We start from the raw sequence: 17543 nt of genomic DNA, 5'->3' as shown, positions 1-17543 counted from the left end.
CTGATACATGTAGATGTTTGGTACCAGAGGTAGATACTGCTTGGTGATGTACTTTAACTGGTGTGAGGTAGTCTGTCCAAGAGGGGAATCACACAGACTGATCTCAGTTAATTCATACTGTATGTTGTAGTCTGTCTAATAATTAAATCACACAAGACTGACAGCCTGTAATTTTATTAAAAGCATTCAGTTGATTACATGGCAGTTTAGAGAGCAACATCATAACACTAACCTACATCATAATCAATATCATAACATTTATAATCAATAACATCATTATCTCTATACTACTAACAACATAACACTAATCTACATCATAATCAATATCATAACGTTTATAATCAATAACATCATGAGAGGTAAACAACAACAAACCCCTTTATTAAAAAATGTTTCAAAAAACAAAGAATGAACAGATGATTATAATAATACCTGGACTAATAATGGAAACACTTCAAGATAAAGAATCTAAGAGACACTAAATAAGATAAAGAATCTAAGAGACACTAAATAAGATAAAGAATCTAAGAGACACTAAATAAGATAAAGAATCTAAGAGACACTAAATAAGATAAAGAATCTAAGAGACACTAAATAAGATAAAGAATCTAAGAGACACTAAATAAGACAAAGAATCTAAGAGACACTAAATAAGATAAAGAATCTAAGAGACACTAAATAAGACAAAGAATCTAAGAGACACTAAATAAGATAAAGATTCTAAGAGACACTAAATAAGATAAAGAATCTAAGAGACACTAAATAAGATAAAGAATCTAAGAGACACTAAATAAGATAAAGAATCTAAGAGACACTAAATAAGATAAAGAATCTAAGAGACACTAAATAAGATAAAGAATCTAAGAGACACTAAATAAGATAAAGAATCTAAGAGACACTAAATAAGATAAAGAATCTAAGAGACACTAAATAAGATAAAGAATCTAAGAGACACTAAATAAGACAAAAAAATAAAGATAAGAAGCAATACTGGAACATGAAACAGACGTAATTGAGCTACTCTCTTAAAATAATTAAAAGCCGATTGTTACCGAATTCCCATGTTCCCCCAAACCCCATGTTCCCCCAAAACCCATGTTCCCCCAAACCCCATGTTCCCCCAAGTTACCCAAAACCCCATGTTCCCCAAAACCACATGTTACCCAAAACCCCATGTTACCCAAAACCACATGTTACCCAAAACCACATGTTACCCCAAACCACATGTTACCCCAAACCCCATGGTGGTTGCAATCACTCCTTTTAGATTTCTTCCAAGGTTCTAGAAAGATAAACTAATTCTGAACTTGTTATTAAAATTAGAACCACTTCAGGTTTGTCACCACATTTAAACACCAGTAAACAACAGAACGTATGGTGCTAGAATGGAGAGGAGATCAGTAAACAACAGAATGTATGGTGCTAGAATGGAGAGGAGATCAGTAAACAACAGAACGTATGGTGCTAGAATGGAGAGGAGATCAGTAAACAACAGAACGTATGGTGCTAGAATGGAGAGGAGATCAGTAAACAACAGAATGTATGGTGCTAGAATGGAGAGGAGATCAGTAAACAACAGAACGTATGGTGCTAGAATGGAGAGGAGATCAGTAAACAACAGAACGTATGATGTTTGAATGGAGAGGAGATCAGTAAACAACAGAACGTATGGTGCTAGAATGGAGAGGAGATCAGTAAACAACAGAACGTATGGTGCTAGAATGGAGAGGAGATCAGTAAACAACAGAACGTATGGTGCTAGAATGGAGAGGAGGTCAATAAACAACAGAACGTGTGGTGCTAGAATGGAGAGGAGATCAGTAAACAACAGAACGTGTGGTGCTAGAATGGAGAGGAGATCAGTAAACAGCAGAACGTATGGTGCTAGAATGGAGAGGAGATCAGTAAACAACAGAACGTATGGTGCTAGAATGGAGAGGAGATCAGTAAACAACAGAACGTGTGGTGCTAGAATGGAGAGGAGATCAGTAAACAGCAGAACGTATGGTGCTAGAATGGAGAGGAGATCAGTAAACAACAGAACGTATGGTGCTAGAATGGAGAGGAGATCAGTAAACAACAGAATGTATGCTGCTAGAATGGAGAGGAGGTCAATAAACAACAGAACGTGTGGTGCTAGAATGGAGAGGAGATCAGTAAACAACAGAACGTATGGTGCTAGAATGGAGAGGAGATCAGTAAACAACAGAACGTGTGGTGCTAGAATGGAGAGGAGATCAGTAAACAACAGAACGTATGGTGCTAGAATGGAGAGGAGATCAGTAAACAACAGAACGTATGGTGCTAGAATGGAGAGGAGATCAGTAAACAACAGAACGTATGGTGCTAGAATGGAGAGGAGATCAGTAAACAACAGAACGTATGGTGCTAGAATGGAGAGGAGGTCAATAAACAACAGAACGTGTGGTGCTAGAATGGAGAGGAGATCAGTAAACAACAGAACGTGTGGTGCTAGAATGGAGAGGAGATCAGTAAACAACAGAACGTATGGTGCTAGAATGGAGAGGAGATCAGTAAACAACAGAACGTATGGTGCTAGAATGGAGAGGAGGTCAGTAAACAACAGAATGTATGGTGCTAGAATGGAGAGGAGATCAGTAAACAACAGAACGTATGGTGCTAGAATGGAGAGGAGATCAGTAAACAACAGAACGTATGGTGCTAGAATGGAGAGGAGGTCAGTAAACAACAGAATGTATGGTGCTAGAATGGAGAGGAGATCAGTAAACAACAGAACGTATGGTGCTAGAATGGAGAGGAGATCAGTAAACAACAGAACGTATGGTGCTAGAATGGAGAGGAGATCAGTAAACAACAAATGTATGGTGCTAGAATGGAGAGGAGATCAGTAAACAACAGAACGTATGGTGCTAGAATGGAGAGGAGATCAGTAAACAACAGAACGTATGGTGCTAGAATGGAGAGGAGATCAGTAAACAACAGAACGTATGGTGCTAGAATGGAGAGGAGATCAGTAAACAACATATTTCGATTCTCTTCACTAGACAGCACATTTGACTCATGTTGGTTCCATGTAGAACCCTCTGTTAAATGGAACCCCAAAGGGTTCTACCTGGAACTAAAAGGGTTCTTCAAAGGGTTCTCCTATGGGGACAGTGGAAGAATCCTTCTAGGTTCTAGATAGCACCTTTTATTTAAGAGTGTAAGCCTATATTCAAATCCCCGAGCTGACAAGGTAAACATCTGTTGTTCTGCCCCTGAACAAGGCAGTTAACCCACTGTTCCTAGACCGTCATTGAAAATGAGAATTTGTTCTTAACTGACTTGTTAAATAAAGGTTAAAACATAAATAAAACAACTAGACAGTTACAGTACATTTGACATTAAAGTCAAATCCTAATTGTATATGTACTTATCTATATAGACACACTTCCCAGATTTGATAGAAAAAAAACTTGCTACAAAGACTATTTTCCTGACTGTCTCTACTGATGGCCTCTAACAGCAGAATAAAATAAGTGGGATATTTAAACAGCACTGAAACAGAGTAGGTTGCTAGTTGACGATGTGTTGTAAATTGTTTCAATGCTGCCGTCTACAGATCTTCTAATGCATGGGTGTCAAACTCTGGCCCGTGGGCCAAATTTGGCCCGCGGGGTAATTATATTTGGCCCGCGAGACAATACCAAATTACTACTAGAGCTGGCCCGCCGGTATTATACAGCGCATTCACCACTAATACTACGAATCCCATAATGCTCTGCTGTTTTCGCGCGCCAATCAGGATAGGACCCAGAAACGCTCTCTCCTCTGTGACAGTAGTCATAGCAACATAGACGCTACAACTGTCAGTGAGCTAACCCTTCCCAAAAATGGCGAAAAGAAAGGCAGAAAACAGGAGCTTTCTGGACAAGTGGGAGGCAGAATATCTGTTTACATATGTAAAAGACAAACCTGTTTGTCTTGTTTGTGGAGTCAACGTGGCTGTAAGTAAGGAGTACAACATTAGACGACACTATGAAACGAAACACCATGACAAATACAAGGACCTGGACATGACTCAAAGGAGCCAGAAAGTAGAGGAGATGAAAAGAAGTTTGGTTTCACAACAGAATATGTTTAAAAAAGCCACATCACAAAGCGAGGCTGCTGTAAAGGCTAGTTATATAGTGGCAGCAGAGATCGCAAAATCAGCCCGGCCCTTTAATGAGGGAGAGTTCATGAAAAAGTGCATGATGAAGGTTTGTGACCTCGTATGCCCAGATAAAAAACAAGCATTTTCAAACGTGAGCCTGAGCAGGAACACAGTAGCTGATCGCACATGTGATCTTGCCACCAATCTGTATGACCAGCTGATGGAAAAGGGAAAAGATTTTGTTGCGTTCTCCTCGCTGTGGATGAGAGCTGCGACGCATCTGATACTGCTCAGCTGTCAGTCTTCATCCGTGGAGTGGACTCAAATCTGTGTGTTACGGAGGAGCTATTAGGATTCAAATCAATGCATGGCACAACCACAGGAAAGGAAATCTTTGAGGAGGTTTCCAAATGTGTAACTGAAATAAAGCTGCCGTGGGATAAACTCGTTGGATTAACGACAGATGGTGCGCCAGCGATGTGCGGTAAAAAGAGTGGACTGGTGGGCATGGTTCGGGAGAAGATGCGGGAAGAGAACTGTGCAGGTGAGCTAACTGTTTACCACTGCATCATACATCAGGAAGCACTGTGTGCCAAAGCCCTAAAGATGGAACATGTTATGACCACAGTAACACAGGTAGTTAACTTTATAAGAGCCAAAGGTCTAAATCACCGCCAGTTTAAATCTTTTCTGGAGGAGTGTGGTTCGGAATACGCAGACGTGCCGTATCACACAGAGGTGAGATGGCTAAGCAGAGGAAAAGTACTGAACAGATGTTTCGAGCTGCGTGAGGAAATATGTCAATTCCTGGAAACCAAAGGGAAGGATACAGCAGAGCTCTGGGAGCAAAAGTTCCTGTGTGAGCTGGCCTTTCTCTGTGACATCTCGAGCCATCTCGATGCGCTGAACCTGCAGCTTCAGGGGCGGGGGCGCATCATCACAGACATGTATGCTGCAGTGAGGGCCTTCAAAACTAAACTGTGCCTGTGGGAGAATCAGATGCTGCAAGGAAACCCTTGCCATTTTCCCTGCTGCCAATCCATAAAAGCGCAGATCTCTACCGCCGTGTTCCCATGCGCACAGTTTGCTGAAAAACTCAGTGTTCTCGCCGCTGAGTTTAGCCGGCGATTTGCCGACTTCGATGCCCAGAAATGCAAGTTTGAACTGCTTAGTAATCCCTTCGCAGTTGATGTGGAAAATGCACCAACCAACATCCAAATGGAGCTGATTGAACTCCAGTGCAACGACACGCTGAAGTCAAAGTATGATGCTGTGGGCTCCGCACAGTTTCCACGGTTCATCCCTGACACAATGCCTCAGCTCCGCACCCAAGCTGCTCAGATGCTCTCCATGTTCGGCAGCACTTATCTATGCGAGCAACTTTTCTCCTCGATGAAGATGACCAAAACAACTCACAGGAGACGTCTGACTGATGAACATCTTCGCTCGATACTGAGGATTTCTTCAGATCAGAGCTTGAGCCCAGACATTGATGAACTAGCATCCAAGAAGAGATGCCAGGTATCTGGCTTGGGCAGATCAGATTAGACCAGTGTGCAATAATTAACGTTTTCTTTATGCACTTTTTCTTGCTACAAGGCATGGGCTTGAATGGTTGATTGATTTATTATCATTTTATTTGTCAAATTATTAGCCAGTGGAAAAAGTTTATTTTGGTATTTAAATCAGAAGGCTGCAAATAGAAAAGAGGCATACAATTTTTATTTAAATTTTATTTATTTAATAAATGAATGCCATTGATGTGTTTTTTCATTTGAAATTCGATTTTGCATGTCTCCACTATTAAATTATATATTGTATGGTAATAAGCGATGCTTGTTCCATATTCAATGTTAAAGCAAAACTTGTTTGGGTCCATATTAAAAGGTTAATTTGTTCAATGTTGGCCCGTGACTTTGTTCAGGTTTTACATTTTGGCCCACTGGGTATTTGAGTTTGACACCCCTGTTCTAATGTATTGTAATACCACATGTACCAATACAGTAGAATAGACAGTGACACTGTGTAATGATACAATGACCCTCCATCCAATGTTCTGCTGCTGTTGTGCAACATTGTGACGCCACTGACATGTTTACAGGTTGCCATGCCGACGAAAGAGAAGGCGTTTTCATTCTGTAACAAGGCCTTCACTTCAGTCTGGATGGCTGGTTGACTGCAGACAGGTTACACAGTATCAGTGGAGGTGTTAGGCTGTTTCTGCTCTCCTCCCAACTACTAATGGAATTGTCCTGCCAATGCAACGTATGAAAATGTATCCAGTCACTACTGTAAGTCTCTCTGGATAAGAGCGTCTGCTAAATGACTCACATGTTCAATGTAATGTTCAGTTTGACAATATCAATGGAATAGACCAAAGCAGAGCCATGTATTTAGATATGAACAGATTTCTCGATTGAGGATCATGTCAGTTTTTAGCTACGTTATTAGCTGTTTTGCTCACCAAAGGCGTAACAAAGTGAAACTGTTGATGTCAAAGCCTCAGTTCCGGGAGAGTCGTGGGTGAAACCATTCACCTCAGGAAAAGGGGTGATATAAATAACGTTTCCTTTCATTATGTGTTACTGAATTCATTAAAATATTTGCTGCCATTGTAGTAATGTTGGTAATACGAGAGATCTTCGGACCTACCATTTTTGTATAATTTTCTTTGAAAGAACAACTAGTAGGTTTTGAGTGCTTCTCCCCTATTTGGGAAGTTGGTCTGCCCGCTCCTCAGTCTGACAGATATTCTGAGAGCAGGTTCGAGTCCTCTTCCTCTGTACATAAAAACTGTTTCAAACTGTATAACACAATAGTGCTTTTGGAAAACTGGTTCATATATCCTAAAGTCAATAGCGAATGTGGCTCTGTAGATATTTATTTAGCCGTTCATGAATTGAAGACCTACTTCAGCCAGTTAACCAAGTTGTTGCTGTCTTAGCTAGCCGTGTTAATGACGAGCTAACGAGCACCGTTGGTCTCTGCACTACAATGTCACGCTAGTTATTACCAGCAGGTGATTTACTAGCAGGGGACTTATTGAAATATTAAGTGAATGTTTATTTTCTTACTACCTTAAAAGGTTTATATAAAAGGGTTGTACTTGTGCTCTGTATTTATGGATTAATATCACTTCACATTGAGGGTTTGTATCAATAACGTTACTGTTGTTCCATCTAACAGATATCTTGTGTCCTACCTAACCATGTATCACTACTGTTGTTCCTATCTAACAGATATCTTGTGTCCTACCTAACCATGTGTCACTACTGTTGTTCCTATCTAACAGATCTCTTGTGTCCTACCTAACCATGTATCACTACTGTTGTTCCTATCTAACAGATCTCTTGTGTCCTACCTAACCATGTATCACTACTGTTGTTCCTATCTAACAGATATCTTGTGTCCTACCTAACCATGTGTCACTACTATTGTTCCTATCTAACAGATGTCTTGTGTCCTACCTAACCATGTATCACTACTGTTGTTCCTATCTAACAGATATCTTGTGTCCTACCTAACCATGTATCACTACTGTTGTTCCTATCTAACAGATATCTTGTGTCCTACCTAACCATGTGTCACTACTGTTGTTCCTATCTAACAGATATCTTGTGTCCTACCTAACCATGTATCACTACTGTTGTTCCTATCTAACAGATATCTTGTGTCCTACCTAACCATGTATCACTACTGTTGTTCCTATCTAACAGATATCTTGTGTCCTACCTAACCATGTATCACTACTGTTGTTCCTGTCTAACCATGTATCACTACTGTTGTTCCTATCTAACAGATGTCTTGTGTCCTACCTAACCATGTATCACTACTGTTGCTCCTATAACAGATATCTTGTGTCCTACCTAACCATGTATCACTACTGTTGCTCCTATAACAGATATCTTGTGTCCTACCTAACTATGTGTCACTACTGTTGTTCCTATCTAACAGATATCTTGTATCCTACCTAACCATGTATCACTACTGTTGCTCCTATCTAACAGATATCTTGTATCCTACCTAACCATGTATCACTACTGTTGTTCCTATCTAACAGATATTTTGTGTTACAATAGTGCTATAAACACTGCTAATACAACAATAGTGCTAGCTGTCTGTACTATATAAACACTGTTAATACAACAATAGTGCTAGGTGTCTGTACTATATAAACACTGTTAATCCAACAATAGTGCTAAGTGTCTGTACTATATAAACACTGCTAATACAACAATAGTGCTAGGTGTCTGTACTATATAACCACTGCTAATACAACAATAGTGCTAGGTGTCTGTACTATATAACCACTGCTAATCCAACAATAGTGCTAGGTGTCTGTACTATATAACCACTGCTAATACAACAATAGTGCTAGGTGTCTGTACTATATAACCACTGCTAATCCAACAATAGTGCTAAGTGTCTGTACTATATAAACACTGCTAATACAACAATAGTGCTAGGTGTCTGTACTATATAACCACTGCTAATCCAACAATAGTGCTAGGTGTCTGTACTATATAACCACTGCTAATCCAACAATAGTACTAGGTGTCTGTACTATATAAACACTGCTAATCCAACAATAGTGCTAAGTGTCTGTACTATATAAACACTGTTAATCCAACAATAGTGCTAGGTGTCTGTACTATATAAACACTGTTAATCCAACAATAGTGCTAAGTGTCTGTACTATATAAACACTGTTAATCCAACAATAGTGCTAGGTGTCTGTACTATATAAACACTGCTAATACAACAATAGTGCTAGGTGTCTGTACTATATAAACACTGCTAATACAACAATAGTGCTAGGTGTCTACTATATAACCACTGCTAATCCAACAATAGTGCTAGGTGTCTGTACTATATAAACACTGTTAATACAACAATAGTGTAGGTGTCTGTACTATATAAACACTGCTAATAAAACAATAGTGCTAGGTGTCTGTACTATATAAACACTGCTAATCCAACAATAGTGCTAGGTGCCTGTACTACAGGTTCACACTTGAATTGAAGGGGAACTACTCTCAAATCTACATTTCTTAGATTTTTCCCAAAACTCAAACGTGGTCTCCTGATGTGGTTTAAGCATTGTTATAAACTCCTATCCTATTTCTATTTTTTATTTAAGTTATAGAACAATTGTATTGTTTTTCTGTTTAAAGTCTGACTTTGAGAATGAAAACCTGAAATATAAATGAGATCAATTCTGAAACCTGTTTCTTCGTCAGTTTCTCTGTTTCAATAATAGTATTACTATTATCCTACTGAACAGTACAGCTTGGGTTGGTCTACTATTATCCTACTGAACAGTACTGCTTTGGTTAGTCTACTATTATCCTACTGAACAGTACAGCTTGGGTGGGTCTACTATTATCCTACTGAACAGTACAGCTTGGGTTGGTCTACTATTATCCTACTGAACAGTACAGCTTGGTCTACTATTATCCTACTGAACAGGACAGCTTGGGTTGGTCTACTATTATCCTACTGAACAGTACAGCTTGGTCTACTATTATCCTACTGAACAGTACAGCTTGGGTTGGTCTACTATTATCCTACTGAACAGTTCAGCTTGGGTTGGTCTACTATTATCCTACTGAACAGTACAGCTTGGTTTGGTCTACTATTATCCTACTGAACAGGACAGCTTGGGTTGGTCTACTATTATCCTACTGAACAGGACAGCTTGGGTTGGTCTACTATTATCCTACTGAACAGTACAGCTTGGGTTGGTCTACTATTATCCTACTGAACAGTACAGCTTGGGTTGGTCTACTATTATCCTACTGAACAGTACAGCTTGGGTTGGTCTATTATTATCCTACTGAACAGTACAGCTTGGGTTGGTCTACTATTATCCTACTGAACAGTACAGCTTGGGTTGGTCTACTATTATCCTACTGAACAGTACAGCTTGGTTTGGTCTACTATTATCCTACTGAACAGTACAGCTTGGGTTGGTCTACTATTATCCTACTGAACAGTACAGCTTGGGTTTGTCTGACTGTGAAAGACCAATATGGGATTCATCATTTAGGTCATTCAGAGTGTATCACTGTTTCTCGTGCTTTTCACACAGGGTGCCTTTCCTTCTCTGGGCAGTTTGGAAAATGTTTTACTAAATTAGAGTACTGAATACCAACTTCTCCAGGCACCACGACACCACTGACCTACACAATATCACTTAACATACCAGTATTCAGTTTGGAAACTGTCAAAAGAAATGCTGGTATAAATTATACAATATTAAAATATGTCAAATTATCCATTTATTTGTTTCAAAAGTGGTTGCACTGCTGTGAAAAATAGTTGTATTGAACTACAGTGCTAAAATAATAGATATTCTCAAAATTGTGCTCGTCTTTGCAGGGGAACTCTTATTTAGAAGAAAATAATCTACTGTTGTGCTGCCAGCATATTATCCTGCTGCCAGCAGAACGGTAATATAAGAGTTCAACCTCAAATATTTGTACGGTGTGCTGCGAGGTACAAACTGCAGAGATCTCTAAAGACAGCGAGATCAATAAGAGGTTATTTCCACCAGGGGGCGACAAACGCCAGTTAATATTCCAGAATAGAGCACCATGGAATTAATGACAAGGGTCACAGTGGCAGAATACCTGACCACTATGACTGACCCATTTCTTAAGGAAAGCATTGACTATGAACAGACACAGTGAGCATAGCCTTGCTATTGAGAAAGGCTGCCGTAGGCAGAACTCAAATCAAATTGTATTAGTTACGAGCCCCTAAGGATAAGAATATGAAATTAAAGTTACTAGTAATTAAAGAGCAGCAGTAAAATAACAATAGCAGGACTATATACAGGTCAGTACCTGGCTCTCCAGAGAAGACAGGCTATGTGCACACAGCCCACAAAATGAGGTGGAAACTGAGATGCACTTCCTAACGTCCTGCCAAATGTATGACCAGTTAATTCATACTGTATGTTGTAGTCTGTCCAAGAGGGGAATCACACAGACTGATCTCGGTTCATTCATACTGTATGTTGTAGTCTGTCTAATAATTAAATCACACAGACTGATCTCAGTTCATTCATACTGTATGTTGTAGTCTGTCCAAGAGGGGAATCACACAGACTGATCTCAGTTAATTCATACTGTATGTTGTAGTCTGTCCAAGAGGGGAATCACACAGACTGATCTCAGTTAATTCATACTGTATGTTGTAGTCTGTCCAAGAGGGGAATCACACAGACTGATCTCAGTTAATTCATACTGTATGTTGTAGTCTGTCCAAGAGGGGAATCACACAGACTGATCTCAGTTAATTCATACTGTATGTTGTAGTCTGTCCAAGAGGGGAATCACACAGACTGATCTCAGTTAATTCATACTGTATGTTGTAGTCTGTCCAAGAGGGGAATCACACAGACTGATCTCAGTTAATTCATACTGTATGTTGTAGTCTGTCCAAGAGGGGAATCACACAGACTGATCTCAGTTAATTCATACTGTATGTTGTAGTCTGTCTAATAATTAAATCACACAAGACTGACAGCCTGTAATTTTATTAAAAGCATTCAGTTGATTACATGGCAGTTTAGAGAGCAACATCATAACACTAATCTACATCATAATCAATATCATAACATTTATAATCAATAACATCATTATCTCTATACTACTAACAACATAACACTAATCTACATCATAATCAATATAACATTTATAATCAATAACATCATTATCTCTATACTACTAACAACATAACACTAATCTACATCATAATCAATATCATAACGTTTATAATCAATAACATCATTATCTCTATACTACTAACATCATAACACTAATCTACATCATAATCAATATCATAACGTTTATAATCAATAACATCATTATCTCTATACTACTAACAACATAACACTAATCTACATCATAATCAATATCATAACGTTTATAATCAATAACATCATTATCTCTATACTACTAACAACATAACACTAATCTACATCATAATCAATATCATAACATTTATAATCAATAACATCATGAGAGGTAAACAACAACAAACCCCTTTATTAAAAAATGTTTCAAAATACAAAGAATGAACAGATGATTATAATAATACCTGGACTAATAATGGAAACACTTCAAGATAAAGAATCTAAGAGACACTAAATAAGATAAAGAATCTAAGAGACATTAAATAAGATAAAGAATCTAAGAGACACTAAATAAGATAAAGACATGAAGACAAAAGCAAAAATCAATACATTCTGGACACAAAACAGACGTAATTGAGATCTCTTAAAATAATTAAAGCCACATGTTACCCAGAACCCCATGTTACCCAAACCCCATGTTACCCAAACCCCATGTTACCCCCATGTTACCCAAACCCCATGTTACCCAAACCCCATGTTACCCCCATGTTACCCAAACCCCATGTTACCCCCATGTTACCCAAACCCCATGTTACCCCCATGTTACCCAAACCCCATGTTACCAAAACCCCCATGTTACCCAAAACCCCATGTTACCAAAACCCCATGTTACCCAAAACCCCATGTTACCCAAACCCCATGTTACCCAAACCCCATGTTACCCAAACCCCATGTTACCCAAACCCCATGTTACCCAAAACCCCATGTTACCAAAACCCCATGTTACCCAAAACCCCATGTTACCCCAAAACCCCATGTTACCCAAAACCCCATGTTACCCAAAACCCCATGTTACCCAAAACCCCATGTTACCCCAAAACCCCATGTTACCAAAACCCCATGTTACCCAAAACCCCATGTTACCCCAAAACCCCATGTTACCAAAACCCCATGTTACCAAAACCCCATGTTACCCCAAAACCCCATGTTACCAAAACCCCATGTTACCCAAAACCCCATGTTTCTCTGGTGGTAAAAACCAAACTAAATGAATAATGGTGGTTGCAGTCACTCCTTTTAGATTTCTTCCAAGGTTCTAGAAAGATAAACTAATTCTGAACTTGTTATTAAAATTAGAACCACTTCAGGTTCATCACCACATTTTAAACACCAGTCCACTGCTGACCATCGACTTAAAACACAAAACGGACCTTTGATCAGCATGTAGGGTCAGTTCATTCTACTCCTACTCCGTCCCCTGGGCTGCTCTCTCCTCTCCCGGTCCAGCTTCAGCTCTGGAGCTCAGAGAGACCATCTCCATGGCATTGACATAAAGATCCATGCTGCTCACCCTGTTCACTCTCTTCTGCCTCCTGGTGGGCTAGGGAGACACAGCACCAACAGTCAGACATTTACTCTCTAGTATCTCCATTCTCTCTCCCTCCCCCTCACCCTCTCCCTCTAGTTTAAATGACTTGTAACGTCTGAGTAAATGTCTTTACCTTGTAGTACAGGTAGGAGGTGGTGATTGTTGTCAGTAGGATCAGCAGCACTACAACGTGTCTGATGATGAAGGCTGGCAGAGGAGAGGCTGCAAACAGAAACACCTTTGATGAGGGGACTGATCATCATCACATAGATCTGTGGGAAATCTGTCAATGACAAAGTTATAAGTCTGGTTCATGTTCAGTTACCTGTGATGGTGAGGGAGAGGAGCTCACTCTCAGAGGAGAAGTTATGAGAGAAAACATCATTCTCATAAACACAGCTGTAGTTCCCTTGGTGGGAGTCATCTGCAGCAGGGAAGAGGAAGGCAGCAGAGTGATTGACAGCTGGCTGGGTCTGGGTTCTGTTGGAGCCGGTGAACGTGAGGAGGAAGGAGCCTCCTGGGTACTGTGGCTGAGTGGAGCAGGTGATGGTGAAGTTGTAGCCCCTGAACATCTCGGGCCCCTGGTGGCCCCTGAAGACCCCTCCCATTGGGTCAGTCAGGAAGATATCAGGCTGGACCAGGAGATCTGTAACAATAAAAGAGAACAAGAAAAACCTCTTCAACTAGTTTCCTATAGATATGACAATAACATCAGCATGTAACAGTGCCAGCCACCCTCCCTCACAGGGCAACATGAGTAGTGGGCCTACAGTCACTGAGACAACATATGTTGATATCAGGCTGAAGCAGGACATCTGGAACAAGAGGAGAGAAAAAGAAAACGTAGCTCCTCAACTACTTTCCTCATTTAGATGTGACAATAACATGACATGTGACAGTGGTAGTGAGTAGAGACGTTCACTGAGATAACACTCAAATACAAAAGCATTCTGGGATATTTAAGTTGTATTTGATTTCTACTTGACTGAGTGATCTATTTAGTAAAGCAGACTGACAAGTGAAACAGTCATCATGAGAGGTGCAGAGGAAGTTGTATGAATGAAGGAAATCAGTTGAATATAATTATAGTATGTTGTTATTACCTGAGCAGATCACTGTGAGTCCAGGAAGGAGATAATAACTTCTGGAACATTCCCTCAGTGAAGATTCATCCCCATCACAGAAAACTCCAAACCCTCTAGTGGTGTCTCCACGTAGTGCTGAAACAGTGGAGCCACAACCCATCTGTCTACACACTACTGCAGCTACATCCTCCTGGTCCCTGTCATCAGCTCCCACAATCCTCCACTCTCCCTGGTAGTACCACTCCACTCCACCAGCACAGCGACTGCCTCCTCCCACCAGCCTCACATCATCAGGCTCTGAGAAAAGAAAAGAGAGAGACAGTAATCTTACTATTTTCTCACTAAAACACACCTATATTGTCTCTCATATTCTTCACTCCAGATGAGAAACAATGTTTATTGAGTGACAAACTGTTTCTTACCTGAGCAGGTGAGTCCAACAGCATTACCAGGTAGGCAGGTGTTGTTCTCTCTGTCTGAGGTGTCACAGTCCAGGAGAAGGGACTCATTGCCTTTACACTGGAACTCTTTATCCCAGGTCTGACCCCCACCTCCTCCATAGAGCCCCCCCTGTAGAGCTGCAGGAGCCCCACAGCCAACATCCCTACAGACTACCTCTGCATCCTGCCGGTCAAAGTCAGCTTCACACACTGAGGCCCAGGACTGATTGGACTTCACCTCCACTCTCCCAGAGCAGAGACCAGCTCCACCCACAAGCCGCACAGACTCTGGAGAAAAAGAGTTGGTTGAACATTCAATCAGTTTTGTTGATGACACTGTCGAGGACTGAACACAAATATGTTGGATAAAAGATAGTAGTTTGCTATGTTTGATACTGTAAGAGGTAGAAATGGGTTCTTAGTCACTCAGGATCGGGTTGGGAATAATGCAGGCAGGAGACAGGAATAAGTTCACTTCACTTTATAGAAAATAAACAGCTGGACATCCATCAGGCAGCTTCACTTCAGTACCATCTGAACTACAATGATCTGCCCATGAACATCTCCCATAAACCAATATGACAAACACAAATATAATGTTTAAATACATCTGACATCTCTCCCTCTATTTAAATTAAATAAAAACACATAAAACATGATACATGGTAATATTGTATAATGTATAAATAAATCTCTCAATAAGACCAGTCTCTTACCTGAACAGGTCACATGATGATAATATCCACCAATACAGAAACCAGGTCCTCCTTTGATGTTACACTGTCTAATAGAAGACTCATGTCCACTACATCTCAATAGTCTGACTCCTCCTCTTCCATCTTCAATCATAGGTCCTCTAGATTCAGATACAGGATTCCCACAGTCCATCTCTCTACACACAACCTTAACCTCTTTCATTATGCTCCACCACCCAGAACATACACCTGACCACTCTCCTTCATAGAAGACTTCCACTGTCCCAGAACAGGAAGTGGTCCCATTCACCAGTCTGACTGAGTATTCAGCTGTAAACAGCAGAGAGGAAAACACAGTGGTGAGGACAGATGATGACAGTGATTCTGTTATTCTAACAGCAGTGATGCTTTGTGGTTGACAAGTATTAATAGTTCCATAAAACACTACTTGTTATTGGGGTTTAGAATGGTTTGTATGGACACATGAATTTCTCCATGTGGGATAATAAAGTTGACTAATATTGAACTGCTATAATCACTGTAGATTTATACTCTACCTACCTGGTGGACTGACACTTTGAGCCTGGAGATCTGAGGAGAAAGAGAGAGACAGAGACAGAGGAGAAAGGGAGGAATCAGAGGAAGAGAGAGACAGAGGTTAAATGAACATCAACATGACCTTTCATGATGTGATGGGGAAGACAGGCTTATCGTTGGTATGGTGCAACAACGTGTACATACACTATATATACAAAAGTATGTGGACACCCCTTCAAATTAGTGGATTCTATTTCAGCCACACCCCTTCCTGACAGATGTATAAAATCAAACACTCAGCCATGCAATCTTGAGTTAATGAACTCCCCCTCTCCTCTCCTCTTCACCCCCTCTCTTCTCCTCTTCAACCCCTCTTTTCTCCTCTTCTCCCCCTTCTCTTCTCCTCTTCTCCCCCTCCTCTCCTCTTCACCCACCCCCTCTTCTTCCCCCTTCCCCCTCTCCTCTTCTCCCCCTTTCTTCTCCTCTCCTCCCCTCGCCCCTCTCCTCCCCTCTCCTCCCACCTCTACTCTTCTCCCCCTCTCTTCTCCTCTCCTCTCCTCCCAACTCTACTCTTCTCCCCCTCTCTCCTCCTCTTCTCCCCTCTCCTCTTCGCCCCCTCTCTCCTCCTCTTCAACCCCTCTCCCCCTCTTCTCCCCTCTCCTCTCCGCCCCCTCTCTCCTCCTCTTCAACCCCTCTCTCCTCCTCTTCTCCCCCTCTCTTCTACTCTCCTCTCCTCTCCACTCCTTGCCCCTCTCCTACCCTCTCCTCCCACCTCTACTCTTCTCCCCCTCTCCTCTCCTCTTCAACCCCTCTTCTCCTCTTCTCCCCCTCTCTTCTCCTCTCCTACCCTCTCCTCCCACCTCTACTCCCTTCTCCCCTCTTCTCCTCATTCTCCTACCTCTCTTCTCCCCCTCTTCTCCTCTCCCCTCTCCTCCACTCTCCTCCCACCTCTACTACTCTCCCTCTCTTCTCCTCTTCTCCCCCTTCTCCCCACTCTTCTCCCCCTCCTCTTCTCCTCTCCTCGCCCCTCTCCTACCCTCTCCTCCCACCTCTATTCTTCTCCCTTCTCCCCCTCTCCTCGCCCCTCTCCTCCCCTCTCCTCCCTCCTCTTCTCCTCTCCTCGCCCCTCTCCTACCCTCTCCTCCCACCTCTATTCTTCTCCCTTCTCCCCCTCTCCTCGCCCCTCTCCTCCCCTCTCCTCCCTCCTTTACTACTCTCCCTCTCCTCTCCTACCCTCTCCTCCCTCTCCTCCCACCTCTATTCTTCTCCCTTCTCTTCTCCCCCTCTCCTCTCCTCTTCAACCCCTCTCTTCTCGTCTCCTACCCTCTCCTCCCACCTCTACTCTTCTCCCCTCCTCTTCTCCTTTTCTCCCCCTCTCCTCTCCTCTTCAACCCCTCTCTTCTCCTCTCCCCCTCTCTACTCCTCTCCTCTCCTTCTCT

At 41.4% G+C, this 17543-nt stretch overlaps 1 protein-coding gene and 1 long non-coding RNA gene across 2 annotated transcripts in view; both read right to left on the bottom strand.

The window, feature by feature from the left end:
- Positions 1 to 17543, bottom strand: part of LOC135570982 (uncharacterized) — an 80242-nt gene that overhangs the window by 52310 nt on the left and 10389 nt on the right. The gene's annotated exons all lie outside the window — the stretch shown is intronic.
- On the bottom strand, positions 11645 to 15897 carry LOC135570980 (deleted in malignant brain tumors 1 protein-like). The gene is made up of 6 exons (XM_065016801.1): positions 15589 to 15897; positions 14855 to 15160; positions 14451 to 14729; positions 13673 to 13993; positions 13481 to 13569; positions 11645 to 13359 (listed from the first exon to the last, which is right to left on the bottom strand). The coding sequence occupies exons 1-6, from the start codon at positions 15788 to 15790 to the stop codon at positions 13225 to 13227; spliced, it is 1332 nt and encodes a 443-aa protein (XP_064872873.1). The 5' UTR covers positions 15791 to 15897; the 3' UTR covers positions 11645 to 13224.

The sequence above is a fragment of the Oncorhynchus nerka genome, unplaced genomic scaffold (genome assembly GCF_034236695.1).
Source record: "Oncorhynchus nerka isolate Pitt River unplaced genomic scaffold, Oner_Uvic_2.0 unplaced_scaffold_865, whole genome shotgun sequence".
Lineage (NCBI taxonomy): Eukaryota > Metazoa > Chordata > Actinopteri > Salmoniformes > Salmonidae > Oncorhynchus > Oncorhynchus nerka.
This window is presented reverse-complemented; position numbering and strand designations above follow the sequence as displayed.